The 17640-nt window shown below is 28.6% G+C and overlaps 1 protein-coding gene and 2 pseudogenes across 2 annotated transcripts; 1 reads left to right on the top strand and 2 right to left on the bottom strand.

Annotated features, from left to right (window-relative positions):
• The first annotated feature begins 6321 nt into the window (after window positions 1-6321).
• Window positions 6322-10183, top strand: LOC129885292 (uncharacterized). 2 transcript variants are annotated; one of them, XM_055959520.1, is made up of 14 exons: window positions 6322-6673; window positions 6764-6875; window positions 6982-7094; window positions 7182-7304; window positions 7409-7608; window positions 8181-8256; window positions 8351-8437; window positions 8552-8632; window positions 8864-8896; window positions 9008-9061; window positions 9163-9204; window positions 9430-9508; window positions 9615-9685; window positions 9841-10183. In XM_055959520.1, exons 1-14 carry the CDS (start codon window positions 6509-6511, stop codon window positions 9922-9924), a joined length of 1320 nt encoding a protein of 439 aa, XP_055815495.1. In that variant the 5' UTR covers window positions 6322-6508; the 3' UTR covers window positions 9925-10183. The 2 variants fall into 2 exon arrangements, with proteins under 2 accessions (XP_055815495.1, XP_055815496.1); XM_055959521.1 differs by having other exon boundaries at window positions 6591-6673; window positions 6754-6875; window positions 9841-10182.
• Window positions 10184-10681: 498 nt separating this feature from the next.
• On the bottom strand, window positions 10682-13239 carry LOC129887291 (protein ASPARTIC PROTEASE IN GUARD CELL 2-like; annotated as a pseudogene).
• Window positions 13240-15780: 2541 nt separating this feature from the next.
• On the bottom strand, window positions 15781-16671 carry LOC129884440 (protein ASPARTIC PROTEASE IN GUARD CELL 1-like; annotated as a pseudogene).
• Window positions 16672-17640: the final 969 nt, after the last annotated feature.

The following is a 17640-nucleotide window of genomic DNA, read 5'->3' as shown; positions in this document are numbered from 1 at the left end:
TCATAGACACGTAATGACACGTCAAACATAACTCCCTATATTTATTTTATTTTTGAGATCTCTTTATTTTTTTTATGAGTGTTTTGGCCTTACATTTTTAAATATTTTTTATAAATTATTTATGGATCAAATTTGTATTTGACTATACCGTTTGATGATATGATTTACACTGTTTTAAAATTAATTATTAAAAATATTCATAAATTGTATTATTATTTTATAATTAATATATTTTATGAAAAATTAAAACAGTGAATACCGTTAATATAAATCTAAAAAAAGGAAGAAAACAAAAAAAAATATTATTGATTTGCATACGGAAAACTATTATTATTATTATTTATAATTGAAAGTAATTTTGGAGAACATGCTTGGATCAAAATTATATAAATATATATATATATATAAATTTTGTACAATGAATTTAAACTAAAATTCATTTCAAAATTATAAATAATAAGTGTTTTTATAAAATGTAAAAATTTTGATTTTTTTTAAAAAAAATCCAATAGAATATTTGACCCAAATACTAATTATTATTTTTTAGTATTTGAGAATTTAAAATTTTCATAGTTTACATTAAATAAGAATAAAATTAATAAAGTGATGTCTCAATTTCATGTGCTTACTGTTATTCTTGAGTTTTAAAGGGCAGCGCGTGGTACATTTTGTCCTTTTCTCTCTTTTGGTCAAGCATGGATATTGAATAACACTCGAAATCAAAGTTTAATTTAATGATATTTTATATGCGTTTGTAAAAGGTTTTGTATTTTATATGATATATTTAAATAAGCAAAATCGAAATATCTCAAGTCCAGTGGGATTTTGCACTTATCCCACTAAGGATTACTCCATTGTTGTACTTTTTAAAAGGAAAATTCAAAGTTTAGAATAGTGGGTAGGGCTCCATATTCATATGGGTGACAGCTTGTTGATGTTGAGGGATAAGTGCCCTCTCATCCCAACTTGTTGATGGTAAAATTTGATTTACCAAGATTATTTAGGGAAGACTTTTTTTTTTGATTTTCTATTCGGTATTTGGAGCTCGTAGAGCCCTGATTAAATTTGAATCGCGTATTGCAGAGCTTATTCGAAAGGGACGCTACTAATAAAATTTTCTTCCCACTCAAGGCTTCCACCACTGCACCACAACCCTGTTGGTATTTAGGGAAGACATGCTATGCCATATTTTAACTTTTGTATATTTTGAACTAAATTAGATAAATATAATATTTTAAAAAATAAATATTTAAATATTTAAAAAATAAATAAGAATTTTTATAAGTTATTATTTTCTTCATATTGTGAGAAAATATATTTTAAAATATTAATCATCAAAAATTCAAATAATTTAAGTCTCGAAAAGCAAAAATTGATAAATATTTTGATATGGAACGAGTATTGAAGCGAGTAAACATAAGCAATTGGAACTTTTGTAATATAAATTTTCATGATCAAATACCAACTTCATAATAAAGTGAAAATTATTTTAGAAAAGAGATAATACATAAACGTGTCTTTCAACTTGACTTTAGTTAATATCTATAGTAATTTTGTGTCCTACATTATTATGTCGTGTAGGACGTGTGTGCCTATTTATTCAATTTATATAAATTGAAGTGTTTAGTTATACATACCCAAAATTAAAAGACTAAAATATCAAATAAAATCAAATTAAAAGACATGGTTATATATTCCGCCTTTAGAAAAAGTGAATAACTTTTGTGCCATCTTAAAAGTCATAGAAACTACTCCCATTATTAGAATTTATGTGATATACTTTCATTTTTAGCTTGTTCAAAAAAATGTCACATGCTCTTATTTGACAACTATTTTATGACACTATCTCCATTTTACTTTTATTGAATCCCACTTAAAATTTATTGGGAAGAAAATTGAATTAAAAATAAGCAATAAAGCGATTTGGTAAATATATCTTTTTTAATTGTAAATTTCATAAGAATAATATCACACAGTTTTAAGAGCACCTACAAGAAGGATATGTCAACTATTTTGGGAGAAACTAAATAAAGTATAAAACTATGTTCAAATATTCGAGGTAAAAACAAATGTATGTGATCTGTCTTTGTAAGATTGACAACTGTTGACATACTTTGTTAACTTTTTCAGGCAAAATTATAAAGCAGATCCACTATCTTTTTATTGTTTCCTTTTCTTATTCCAAACTTGTTTTTCTTTTTTCTTTTTTAATTAAAGTAATTTTATGGTGCTTTTGTATTTTTGGTATTTATTCTGATTGTTGGTCGAAAGTTATCGAGAACATATCTTCTTTATTCGCGAAATAATAATATATTCTCTATTTTTAAAAGAATAATTTAATTAACTTAAAATTGAATTTAAAAAAATAAATAAAATTTTGAAATAGTTTTTAATTAAAATTATATTAAATATATCAAAATATTTTTTAATTTTATGCTTTAAATATGTCACATAGAAAGCAATAATTAAAATAATACCAAAAAATAAAAGAAATCATTCTTTTTTTATTGGTTTATTGTCACTGGATTAACGGTTATTTAATGGTCTTATAAAAAATAATTATTGGATTATCGGTTCGATATTAATTTTATAATATTGAGTTATTGGGTAAAGCGATAACCCATTAAGATTATAATAGTTTACTAATTTAATTTTTAGTTTTTTACTCATACACAAATATCAAACAAAAAATATTACTATAAATATATAATAAGTTAATCACTATATAATACTATTTAATATTTTAATATTTATCCTTTAGGCTTTGCCACTTTAGGTTCAGTTGCAAAAGTTTGCAAGTTGCAACGACGATGGATCTAGAATTCGTATATTTATTTTAAAAGTTTTACTTATCAGTTAAATCGAAAATCGAACTATAAAAGATCTAAAATCGATAAATTGAAAATCGATAACAAATATCTTATTGATTTGGTTATTGGTTTAACGTATTTACAAATCAAAAATTAATAAATCAAATTGATAATATTTAAAACCGAACCGACCGATACACTCCTCCTGGTGAGTTGTGAGTTGACAATTAATAAATTTTAGTAACTCATTTAGTTGATGAGTTTTTACCCTTCATCTTTTAATCTTTTCACATTTTCTTTCCTTTACCCTTATTTATTTATTTTTAACGGAAAAATGTATAGATTCTCTTTTGAACTTATTTTCAAAAATTAATTACACGCTTAAATTATTATAAAGATATATTATACACTTTTATTATTTAAAAGTTAATTTATTTACCCCTAAAATTTATGTGGCAAAAATAAAATAAAATATAGTGTGTCATATTAAATTTAAAATAAAAAAAAATTAAAAATCAAAATAACTCCACCATCCCCTCCTCTTCTTCTTCACACCCCATTCATTATCCTCTTTTTCTTTATTCTTTATTTTTCACCACAATCTGAAAGTGTGAGACAACGAAATAAAATCGAAAAATCTTTCTTTTTCCACTGTCGCTGTCGCCATTGAATTTTCAAATATCTTTGGAACCTACATATCCTACCTTTATTTTTCCTCTATTTATTCTCCATTTTGAATCTTGATTTATTTTTTTCAGAAAAAAAAAAAAAAGAAGAAGAAATCTAACTCAAATTCATAAAGAATTGAACTTTGAGTTAATGGGGTTGATGAGAAAATCATGATTTTTTTGTAACAAATAAAGATTGTATGCTCTATATTTAGATTTTTGATAATGGTGGTGGTGATATTTTGTGGTGAGTGAAGAAGAAGAATTGAAGGTGATATAGTGATGATGAAGAACAAAGAATAGATAGTGAAAGTGGCTTTTCTTGTGAGATGAGAGATGAAGTGGGTGGAATTTAATGATGAAGATTATGTAATTATTAGGGAGTTTTTTTTTTAATTAATTAGTGTCAAATATAGTTAATAAAAAATAAAATAAAAAGATATAAAATATTATAATTTATGACACGACATTGACGTAGTGCTGACAAGTGAGGATTGCTCAGTTGGTTAAGCACCTCCACCCACGACCGGTAGATCCTGGGTTCGAGTCACACTAGAGGGGAAGTGTGGAAATACTATAAATCCTCCAAAAAAAAAAAAAAAAAAATCTCCTATTATGCTATTATTGTTGCAAAGTCAGTCGGAGGCACCGAGGTTGAGTGCTATAAGTTTCACCAAATTTAATAGCTTTAAAACAAATTTTATGTATGTAAACTTTAAATATATAGTACTTTTTTGATCTATTTTATTTGTCAATTTTTCTTGTACACCACTTGGAAAGAAATTATTTTTATTTATTATTTTTTTAATTTAATTACTTTTTTTGCATCAAATTAATATAATCCCATATTTATGACCAATAATAAAGATGAAAACAAATAATTAATTACGTCTTTATTTCTAAAATAACAAACAATATGGATTATTTATTTTTAATGAGGCTGACAGGTAAAATGATCTAGATGTAGTGTATGAATTTAAATTTTGAACCCAATAATATTAGTTGAAGTCGCTATCCTAAAATTTGAACGCCTAAAATTCAAATTTTAAATTTACCTTCGACTAAAATTGAATTTAAAAGTTCTTGACAAAGGCTAATATATCAATTAGCAGTTCACTTGTAAATTGAAATAAAATACGTTGTGCGTTTCATTTTATTTTGCCTTTATGACAGATATGAATATATCATTTTAATTGTCCTTTCTAGTAAATTAGGAGAGTTTTATTATTTTTTTCTCGATATTACTTTTAGTATAAATAACTACATCAAGTAGTAGTAGTAGTCAAATTTAAAGCACCATTAATAAAGTTAATTTAGCTAAATAACATTTCATTAGAACTTTTAAAGTAAATTTATCAAATCAACAAGGGTCAAGTAATATAAAACGGAGAAGATACATGACACAATTAATGTCATCAATTGTTGATATTAGTGTTATTAACGTAGTAATGATCCTACAAATTCTTACCAGAAATTTGAAAGAAAATTCACATGTCATTTTAGAACGGTAAAAGGTCTTAATTTGCTATATAAAAAAATTGATCAATTTTTCTTCCGTAACATAATTTAGTTAATTAATATCAAGGAAAAATACTTTATATAAAAAAAAAATTCATATTCAGAGCTCGAATTTAAAAACTTTTGTTAAAAAACTAGAAACCCTATCCACTTCATCGCGTTCTTTGGTTGTGTAGTCATTGTCATCTATGAAAACTTAACGTGAAACGGGTGACTCAATGTGCCAAATTAATTCTTCAAGAGAAAGTATAAAAACTACTATTGACAAAATGAGGATGTAAATTGACTAATTAGAAATCTGTCAAATTTTCATGAGAGGACAAAAAGAAAATATCATAAATTTTGAAATGAACTGAACTAAGCAAATCAAAGCGAGCCCAATTTATGAAATAAGCATGTTGTTAACCCGTTCAAACCTCAACAAATTAGGCAGATCATAAATTTTTAAGCTGATTTTGTCACCCCTACAAATGAATAGTAAGATATTTTTTTCAACAGTACTATAGGTGTTCTAGTATTTAGGCCCCCATTAGATTATTATGTGGGACTACAGGAATGGAAAAATGAACTAGACAACCCAAGAAGCCACTGGCAATGGTCCAAGGAGGATGAAAATTCTATTTGAAAAAGCCCAAAACTCAACTTCAAAAGAAGGCAATAGGCAAAGGAAAAATCTTCACATTTAAAATTTTTGTCAATAATTGTATTTATAAAGTCAAAAGATTAATGCAAAATTATATTTTAAAAATTATGTAAATAAAAAAATTACAAAATCATAAATTTTTCTATGAAACGACTATTTATTCGCTTTCAAAAGCTATTCCGTTTCGTTGAAATTTTATGTTCAACAAAATTATTTTCATGAAAACATCTTTTGTGACAAGATTTTGTCTTAATTGGGCCAACCCATATATTCTGCTCTAGGTTTAGTTGTGTGGTCACCTTAATTGTTATTTGAACAAGTAAAAGTTTTATTTTGGTCCGAGTGAGGATAGCATTTGCAAGTAATCTAATTTAAAATTAATAAAGAAAGTAAACAGGCAGAATTAATAATCCAATATACCATTATTCTAGTCCAACTAATGATGGGCAGTTCAAAGGTTCCATCATAGTGCATAATACTTAAAAGCTGTGTTAGTTAGAGGTTGGTAGCATATGAAAAGATAATTTGCACAAGATGATTCATCCGAATTACCAACACAATTAAGTAATAATATGAGCATTTCTGGTCTAAAATATTAACTGATAGGAATATATTTAGACCAATGTGCTAACATAAAAAGATCAAACTATTACAAATATATACTTTTTGACTATCTATAATTGTCAGTAGGATAAGGCTTATTGGCTTTAAAGGTATCTTAATCCATTATCATTTTCACCAAACATACCAATAAGTTAGACATAATGATTGAAGTTCCTATAAAAGCAACAAACCAACTCTATGTTGTTTGAATAGAAAGCTATGACAGAATTCTATTAGAAAGATAAACACTTGAAGCAGAGCATAATATGGATAATATTAGCAGTTTGAAACACTTATTTGTGACAGTATTTCTGTCAAATTTTGCTTTAAATGTGGTGGCTCCAGCAATTACTGATATCACTATGGACGCAATTTGTCCTTCTCAAGACAAGTGCTCTCTTGCTATTTATCTCTCTGGTTTCCAGCAAGCTGTAAGTAGGCGAATCAATTCATACCAATTCTTCTATTTTCTATATTGAAAAATATTCTATGATTCATATGTTACTAGAAGATTACTGTAGATTATGGGATTAGGATCAATGTTGTTGATGCCGCTGATTGGAAATCTATCTGATGTATATGGAAGGAAAGCTTTGCTCACAATTCCTGTCACTCTCTTGATTTTTCCTTCAGGTAAATCTTGTCATTCGGAGTCAGAAATTCAAATTATGTCAAATTGCGTCTTGGTACATTTTTGAACAAACAATTAATAGTACCTAATTTGTTCAAATTTTTAAAGTAATAATGGCATACAGGAGGACAACAAACTATTTTTATGCATACTATGTCATAAGGACCTTGACTGGCATGATCAGCGATATCGGCATTCAATGCCTCCCCATTGCTTATGCGGTAATATTTGACCTCAGTTTATGATTTCATATTAACTATAGATTTTATCGACTCTAAATTTTGAATTCCCTTTTTTTATTAAATCAGGCCGATTGCATGTCAGAGGACAAGCGCGCTTCTGCTATCGGAATTGTGACAGGTGTAGGTTCTGCTGCATTTGTATGCTCTACCTTTGCTGTTCGTTTCCTATCGACTGCTCAAATATTTCTGGTTGGCTGAACTCTTATAATTTCTAGTTATGACTAATTAACTTTTGCTTTTTAGTTTATGTTATAATTTCTTGTAATTTTTTTTTTTGGTTGTTGGGAGTGAAGGTGTCATCAATTTCTTCATCAGCTGCGGCGTTATACATGACAATATTCCTAAAGGACACAACTCCTCACGTTAATAAGAAGTACAATGCTCTGAATCAACCCATTTTAGCTAATGAATCTGAAAGTGACTCCTCAGAGAAAACGCTGAGTCCAATAAATACTCCACCATTTTATCAAATTATTTCCTTGCTCAAGAGTAGGTAAGATGGGTGGCCTTGTACCTACATATTACTACTCTATCTTTTATTTTTCTTATTTATTGAGATTCAATCATTTGGTAGGTAAAAATAATTCAACATAAACACATGGAAAGAGTGCCCACTTTTTTTTTTATAAAAGAAAAGACTTTCGTTATGCATTAATGAAATGATACCACTTAACCCCAACTTTTGAATTTTGAAAAGACAATTGATAAAAAGTTTGAAAAAGACAATTCCACTAATTGTCGGTTTAACTTTTTGTTGATAAAATAGATTGGTCTTTAATTTTTTTGTCAACAACTTAACTTATGGTATAAGTTATTTTGAAATTAAATTAATGAGGATTATAATTTAAAAAATGTTATAATACTAAAATATATATTTATTTCCAATGATTTTATTTTTATTACGACTTATCAAGGACATAAGTTAAAGACTAACCCAAAATAATAGTTCGGCATATCATGGATTGACTGTTCTTTTGCTTGTTACTTCAAAAAATTAAAATAAAAAGAATCAATCAACTCGTGCATTTTTCTAAGATTTATTTAATTTAATTTTTATTTTTGCAGCACCACAATTTTATTGGCAACATTTATTTCATTCTTGTATGGTCTTGGTGAGGGAGGAGCACAGACTCCATTTTTGGTAAGTTGGTAACTCTAGCTCTCTAAAATTGTCAATTGCATAGATTAATAACCTCACAACTAACATTTTTATTTTGTATTATTATTTTTTGTAGTACTTCTTAAGGGCTCGATTTCAATACAATAAAGACAATTTTGCTGTCCTAATGCTTATTTGCTACGGCGGGGCAACATTTTCTCAAGTACATGTTCAATTTTTTTTTTTAGAAAAACATAAATCAACTTAATTGATTGATTTCATGTACTAAGTTTTTAATTGTTCTTACAATAATTTTTTTCTTTCTTTTTTGGAGCAGTTAATCTTAATGCCCAAGTTGGCTCCAATAATTGGAGAGGAGACAATACTTTCTTTGGCACTCATAGCTGGTTTTAGCAATGTATGTATCTTCTGCTAATTCCTGTAATTTCTCATTTTTTCTTCGAAAATATTTTCATACATTTTCAAAAAAGAATATTTTCAACGGAAATAGACTTCTATCATACCAAACACACTCAAATAATTATATAGTCGATTCAAACTAATTTGACAATTAATTGATTTATATTTTCTTTAAACTTTTCTATTTGGATGTATTATGATGGGACTTAATTTTCTCACTATTTTGCAGATGCTAATAGATAGCATTGCATGGGCAACTTGGGTAAAGCTAAACCTTTGAACTTCACAAAACTATTTTCCAATTCAAAGATCTTTATTTTTTTTATATTTATCACAATTTTTCATGATATATATATATATATATATATTTCAGGTTCCTTATTTAGTCGCTTTGTTTCCCATGTTTCTTTATTTAGCAAAACCAGCTGTAAGTTTTCTCTTGTTTACTTCAGAAAATAATAATCAATTTGTTGATTTATTTTATCATATATAGTTGAAAATTAATGATAAGTGTTTTATCCAATTTAGTTACAAAGCATAGTTTCAAAACAAGTTGGACCAAACGAACAGGTAATAAACATATATATTTTTCATTAGCGACATGTATCATTATGATAATACGAGTTTAAACTTCTAGACATTGACAATATAAAAGAATTATACAATATAAATATTACTTAAAAGATAATTACATGTCACTTTCCATATAAATGGAATTAGTGACCAGAAAAATAAGACAAATAACTTGCTATATTAGTGAATGATTTTTTTAATTTTTTTTTTCCAACCTGGTAGGGAATTGCTCAAGGGTGCATTTCTGGCATAACCTCCTTTGCAAACATTCTCTCTCCATTTATATTTAGTCCTTTGACAGGTAATTAAGTTGTTAAACTATATAAAATTAATCGTGTTAATTTGATATAAATTTACAGTACGTATTTGATTGTCAAACTAACAATATTCAATTCATATGTTTATAGATCTTTTCTTATCTGAGAGAGCTCCATTTAATTATCCTGGTTTTAGTATGTTTTGTATCGGCCTTCCTTGGGTAAGCACTAAACTTATTAATTTAGTTTAACATATATATGTTAACCTCCTTCTTGTTCGTTTTAACTCCGATTCTTTACTTATTAATTGATCTGATAGTGTAAATATTTTTAATATTATTAATACATTAGTAATTTCGTCAAATGTTTTGTGCAGTTGATAGCAATTATACCTACCATGATGATAAGCTGGTTTGATACCTATAATTCAAGCCACAAAATCAGGGATGTCCTTTGCTAGGAAGCTTGAAGGAGAATAATTCAATAAGCTATGTTTATTTGTATATCTAAAATCCATCTTATACACACAATTTTCAAATGATATATTTTGTAGGAGTGTTTTTGTGTCGTTCCAATGTAATTTTATGAGTGAGATTAAATAAAGGTGATGTGTGCGCCCTTACTCTTACCTTGTGCGGATAGAGAGATTGTTTCTTATATAAAAAATATTGAGTTTTTAAAAGATGTGAATGGAAAATGAAGAGTTGCAACTCTTATAAAGAGTTGTGACTTTTTTGAATAGTTGCGATTTTTTTAAAGGTTTTCACTTTTACGAAAAACTGTTACTTTCAAAGGATTGCGACCTTTCTGATAAGGCACAATAAGCGTATGTTCACAGTATCTTTTGTTGTCTATAAATAGGGAATTTTTCTCTCATTTTTCAACAATGAATTTCTCGACTTCTTCTTCTTCTACTAAATCTAGCCAATATTTTTTTTACTAAATCTAGTATTTTAAGTGTACTTTACTGTTGTTGAGTGGTTGGCTGACAGCGTTGTTTTAGGTATGTTCATCAGTGAGTAAGACCGTTTTATCTAGGGAGAATATATTCCCATTAACCTCGGGTACTTGAGGAGAATAATTTCTTTAAGAACACACTGTGCATTCAGTGGACTCGATTTTCTTTTTTGAAAAAAGATATTTTGTATATTATTTCTAGTCTGTTTCAGATTCTATTTTCTTTACTGATTTTATGTTTTTAATTTTGAAAATACTCTTTAAACTTTGTGTTGTATACCAAATTCTCTAAAGTTATTGTTTATCTTAGTAATACTGGTTGAAGAATAAAAGAAATTCAAATTTTTAATGCGATTTATAAAACCTTTCATCACAATTGTGTCAGGTAGAAAACTCACCAAGTGAGCCGACTCGAGTGTCAGGGAATACTGACCTGTTTTCCCTGGGGTATCGTGAAAGGTAAGTGTAGAGGATTTTCCTGAAGTTGGAGTTGATGCAATTGCACCGAGTTGTGATGGTAATGAATACGTCTCAAATCCATTTGTATATAAACCAGCACCTAGACCAACAATTCCACTAATAATCTTGGGTCCCACTTAAATTGATTTTTTCCACAACCAAAAATAATTCTTGCTTAATCTAGTATATTAGAAAATGTTATGAGTTCATAAGCCATAAATCCAGAAGTGATTCTACATACTTCCTTAATATCCATCTTTCTTCATAAAAACATCTTGTTTCTTCTTTAGAGCAATAAACTCTACTATATCCCTCGACACAACTTGCACTGTCTCTGACACAATTAATTTGTTCGAAAGTAGTGGAGTCAATTGAATCGTGTAATTCATCGTTCCTTGGTTTGTAACATTTTTTTGGTTCACATGAACCACATTGCCACCAAACGCGACGACTTCCAGTATCAACAAGTAAAAGTTCACGTCGTAATGTAGAGCCAATCCAAAGGGGGACCATAACTTTACCATGAAAAGAATAGATTACTGTTTTAATTGGGTTAACTTGTGCATAATGTCTACTACTGGTAGAATTTTGATCATATGAATATTCAGACATGGAAAATAAATTCACTGATCTCTCCATGCATCGAGTAATTGTTGGAAAACTATAAGCACAATTGAAGCATACCAGAATCATACTGCTTACATGAATAATAGATAACACATACGTTTATGCTAGAACATGTACTATCATGCTAGAACACATAAACTTTCTGAAATTTAATTCGATAAATATCTCTTGAAGCGTGAGCAGATACCTTCAAGCGAATCCACAAGTTAGAATGCAGTTTGCGGTCTTCTGTGAAAGAGAGTCAAAAAGGGAGGCCAACAAAGTCAAAAAGGCTGCCTCCCTAATGACTTTCTTACAGCCTTCCTTTGTTGAATTGAACATTTCATACGCGTTTTGAAAACGCATAAAATAATTTTACGCGTTTTCATTCTTCTATAAATAGAGGGCCTCTTCCAAGTTCACAGCCGAACTCTCTCAACACTTGGGTGGGCAATTATCGTATAAAAAACCCTACCTCTATCCTTTTTTAAGTTAGGAGAAACCCCTATTTATAGGGTCCTTTTCCCAATCCAAAAAGGAGAAAAAAATAAGATTCCGAGTTCTAGTTAAATATGGACATAAGGACCATGAAATTAATTACTGAGACTCCTTATTATGGAAATAATTCAAAATAATTAATTTGAATTATTCTTACAATAATAAATTACAAATCATTTCATTAGAAATTCGTAATTACATTCCTCCATTTATATTTTAAAATTCTCCATTAAACACTTATGTAATTTTCATGTTAAGATTACAGATACTAATCAATAAATTAAATTACTGAAGAATTTAATTCAACGATTAATTTTCTTTAGAGCACTGCTTAACTTATTTCATGTGTCGAATTCATAAATCCACTTGCAAGGTTTGACACAATGAAAACTTATAAGCTTCTCAAAAAGACATATCATCAATTTCTATATCGAGACATAGATTCCATCAACTAACTTATTATTTCACCAATATATATTATTATCATCCAATCTACCAGGCATATTGACCCATCTCAAAATCTCACCTTTTAATAAATCAAAACGATAATTAATATATACAGATCATAATAGTTATATCAAGATTAAGAATATAAGTACATTTAACAGTTTAGAGAATATGTTTTTGTCAGTCAGTCTAAAACAACTACCTTTACTCGGTCCTGTTCAATACATACAAAATGCACTAGCACAAGAAGTTAGAACTACACTGCTCCCATAATCAAGATAAATTATATATAATCTTGTGCTACATTCATACTGATGACTTGTCCAATTTCCATTTTAGATTGTGAAAAAAAATACTTTATACTTATAAGAACCGATGATTTAATCCTCTGTGTATAAGATAAAACTCTATACACTAAAGCATCTACTATATAATTAAATGGACACGTAAATGAATATATGATCTATTAAAACTTTTATTAAAATTGAATAAACAATTGTTCTATAATAAATACTATATCCAAACTCATGATTAATAGTATATATTTCATGGTTAATAGTATATATCCCAACAGTAATGAGTCATAGTCCTTGAAGTCCGATTTTTCAAATACATGGCGATGGTAAATGGGAAGACTGTTTGAATATGGTGAATGATAAGAAAGATTGGAGGTATCGAGAGACATGAAATGTTTTCTGGCTTGCCAAATGGATGTGTAATTGAGAGAAAGATGAAAGTTTACATTTGTTGAAACTGAGATGTTTGAGAATAGGAAATGTAATAGTGTTACATAGAGGAAATTTTCCATGTTTGAAAACCTTTTTTCGCATATTATATGCTTATTTTTTTAGCAGTATTAATTCTATCACATCTCCTAAACTAGGAAAACATTGATATAGGATAATGCCAAAACTTATATAGTTAACTAATTACAGGTGATCCTTTTTCATTCTTTTTGAAATCTGATGAAAGGAGTAAGTTAAGGAAAAAATTGATGAAGATATAAATGATTGATTTTTAATTTTTAATTTCAATTGATGAATGGGTTAAGTAAAGCTCTTTTCCATTTTTTCCTTTTTCATTATTTTTGGGATTTTATGAAATGGAGCAAGTTAGGAAAAATATATTTTTAATAGTTAATTTTTAATTGATGAATGGACTAAATGCTCGCAAAAAAGCTATTCTTCATTTTTTTTTCTCGTCCTGTTTTTGTTTTTTCTACACAAGGAGAGTATATTTTTTTTGGTCAATAGACTATAGAGTACATAATTAAATAAAAATTAACTTCTTGTTATAAAATAAATTAACTTGACAAAATAAGAAGGAGGAAGTAAAAATAACTGGAGAACAAAAAAAAAAACAGTGTATATATGTATCTATGTCTTCTTTACATTAAAAAAGAAGACTATATTTATAGCCATACAAGTAAGTGGAGAAAAATATTAATAGGTAAAGATAAAGGACTGTCCACTAATGCAAAGTGGACAGCCATTAATTTGGTTGATAACATTCTTTCATACCAAATGCATGTTATAAATGTCATAGCTTTTAATGCTTACATGGGTCCATGTTCTCTCAACTTTTTCGTTGGGCACGTCCTTTGTTAATCTGTAGAAATAGTTGGAGATTAAGTGTTGTTCACAACTTATTTGGATTGAAACTTAGTAGTTATAGTTGTTTTAAGTAGGTTAAGCATGGAGAGTTACCCTCTGTTTGGATTATTGTTAGGTATTATTTTATAATGTATCATATTTTATTAAATTTATTGTGTTGTATTATTTTAATAAATACAATGTTTGGATATATTGTATCGTTTGCTGTCGTTATATAATTTCATACATCAACAATTTGAATGATAAATCAACAAGAAAAGTAGGGGTACAAGGTAGAGATACTATGAAAAAATAGGGTAAAGGATAAAATAGAATTATTAAATAATATGTAAAGACAAACAACAACAACAACCCAGTGAAATCCCACAACATGGGGTCTGGGGAGGGTAGAATGTACGCAGACCTTACTCCTACCAAGGTAGGACGGCTGTTTCCTGGAGACCCTCGGCTCAGTAAAAGCATAAATGCATAAAAAATGTTAGATAAGAATAGAAAATTAAAAGCTTTATGAGAAAAACAACAAACAAATAACGAATAGATAACAAATAAATACAAATAAATAAATAAAAATAACAAATAACGATTAAATAAATAATGAAAGCGACGTGATCACACTAAATCGATTGTTACACAAAATGAGAATTTCGACGTTACGTAACAATGAATTTAAATGATATGATATAACAAAATTTAAATAACAATCAAAACAAAATTATATTTAAACTAACAATACATACAATGGGCAACAACCATCGAAACAAGGTGTTTAGTGGCAAACTGGCAATGAGTCAATTTTTATTCATACTGCTAAGTGCTATCATCTTCATCCTCATTGTCACTACTACCGCTATAATGATCGTCATTATCTTTTTGATATTAACTAAAAAAAAGTGAATCATAGAAATTGAAACAGAGTGAGTAATATATTTAACAGTTTTGAATCAATTCAGTAGGCAATTCGAAAGTATGCTTAGTCCTATTGCACAATATTAAATTGGAGAAGATTCATAAGCAGAAAAATCAGAAGTGTACGTTACAACTAATTGATGTTTAACATATTACATTAGAAGAATCAAAATTAATTGAAATAAGAACCCTAAACTTCCTTGGTTTCTTGAGCAACATCATTTTACATTTGGATACTACAAGTCAACCAAAGATTATGCTAGTATTTTATTCATTATTCACAAGCATCTGGGGAAAAAGTCAAAGTCCACATATGAAGATCAAAGGTCAACCCAAAAGTTTGTAGTACATTGGAACCTATTATGGACCATTTACGACCTAAACTACGAAAGCCCATACAATATCTTTTACCATATAGTATCATCACTTGTTGTTTTACTTCAAGAGGTATTACATTACCTTTAAAATAAAACCTTACAATTGGAAAGTTAGCCCAATTAACATTTTCACCAGCCCTATAACAAGTATCAAAATAACCTCCTGGATTTGGATCCAATGCCATATTTTTAACTTCTGACCTAAATATGTCCCTAAATCGGACATAAACATCATCAGCAAGTAAGGTAGCATAGGCTCCAGTATCAACAAATATGCCACCATCATTATTTGGCCCCAAATTCCAATGAGAAGGATCGATAGGAACTTCCCTATTGTTAATCATAATTTGCCCATGTTTGATATGTAGTAAAATATAGGAAACTTGTTGTTCCTCATCAGGTTTGCCGTCATACCTGTTGTCAAAATAATTTCATGTATGAGCTAGCATTAATTAAAGAAATATTGTATCAAATCAAAATCAGACAAACAAATTGAAAAACTTACCTGTTGTCCATGGGGTTCCATAAAAGGTAAGTGAAGAGGGCTTCCCTGAAGTTGGAGTAGGAATGCATAAAGCAAATACAACAGCACCAAGTTGTGATTGTAATGAATATTTCTCAATTTTATTTATAAATAGACCAGCACCAAGACCAGCTATTCCACAGAATAATCCAGAGAATTTCTTTACCCCACTCATTTGATCTTTACCACAACCAAATATAATTCTTGCATAATCTAGTATATTAGAAAATGTTATATGATGAGAAGCCATAAATCCAGAAGTGATTGCACTTCCTCCAGATCCATAACTTCATAAAAATATTTTGTTTCTTTTTTAGAGCAATAAACTCTACCACTCTCGAAACAAACTTGGACTATCGCTGACACAATTAATTTGTTCAAAAGAAGTGGATTCAGTTGAATCGAACAAGTCATCATTCCTTTGTTCGTAACATTTGTTTGGTTCTCATGGACCACATTGCCACCAAACGATGCGACTTCCAGTATCGAATAGGCTTTTGCGATTATTGGGTTAACTGGGCCAACTTGATCAGATGATGAATATTCAGACATGGAAAATAAAAATTCTGATCTCTCCATGCATCGAGTAATGAGTCATAGTCCTTGAACTCCGATTTTTCAAATACATCGCGATGGTAAATGGGAAAACTATAAGAATATGGTGAATGATAAGAAAGATTGGAGATATCAAGAGACATGAAATCTTTTCTGGCTTGCAAAATGGATGTGTAATTGAGAGAAAGATGAAAGTTTTCATTTGTTGAAACTGAGATATTTGAGAATAGGACAAGTAATAGTGTCATATAGAGGAAATTTCCCATGTTTGAAACTTTATTTGCACATTGTGTTTAATTTTTTTGCAGTTATATAGAGTAATAATTTCTTTAGATTTGCTTGTATTAATTCTATCGAATCTTATAAACAGGGGAAACATTAATAGCGGATAATATCAACACTTATATAGTTAATAGCTACTAAATGTTTGTCCTTTTTCTTTTTTTTTTGGAATATGATGAAAGGTAAGTTAGGGAAAAAATTGATGAAGATATAAATGATATATTTTTAATAGGGATCTTTGTATACCGTCTAATACAAATAATTACATCTACATAGCATATATTTTTGCATTACAACCACATAACCTCTGTTTTTTCCCCCGCAACAGTGCTTATACAAGTGATACGACATTATACAATTATTGTACACAATATATAAGCTTGTATAAAAGTGTATAAAAGGTGCTTATACAAACTTTTATGTTTGTAATGCTAATTTATACAAACTTATAAAAAAATTGTGCTTGGTCTCCTATGAACTCAACCAAGAAACTCCATTGGAAATGGGTCCAATTTTTCTCAAATAACTTCAAATTTTAACCACAACTTTGAAATGACAACCCACCGTCCAAAAAAAAAAACCACAATCAACAATAGGTGTTCTAGGCACCAATATTGCTCAATTATAGATAAGCAAGGATGTCGCCACTATTATATGCTTTGGTTCTTACTGCCACATTAAGGAAAATAAATGAAGCAAGCATTGAATAATGAGTCATAGTCCTTGAACTTTAATTTTTCAACTATATGGCGATGGTAAAAAGTAACACTATAAGAAGATGATGAATGATAGATAAATTTCCCATGTTTGAGACTTTATTTGCACATTATTTAATTATTTAGCAGTTATATAAACTAATAATTTCTTTTGATTTGCTTGTATTAATTCTATCAATGGATTAAAGACTCACAAGCTCTACTCCATTCTTTTTTTCTCATTCGTTGTTTTTCTTT

Source organism: Solanum dulcamara, chromosome 4, assembly GCF_947179165.1.
Source record: "Solanum dulcamara chromosome 4, daSolDulc1.2, whole genome shotgun sequence".
Classification (NCBI taxonomy): Eukaryota; Viridiplantae; Streptophyta; class Magnoliopsida; order Solanales; family Solanaceae; genus Solanum; species Solanum dulcamara.
Note: the sequence above shows the minus strand (reverse complement) of the source record. Positions and strands in the feature narration are given on the sequence as shown.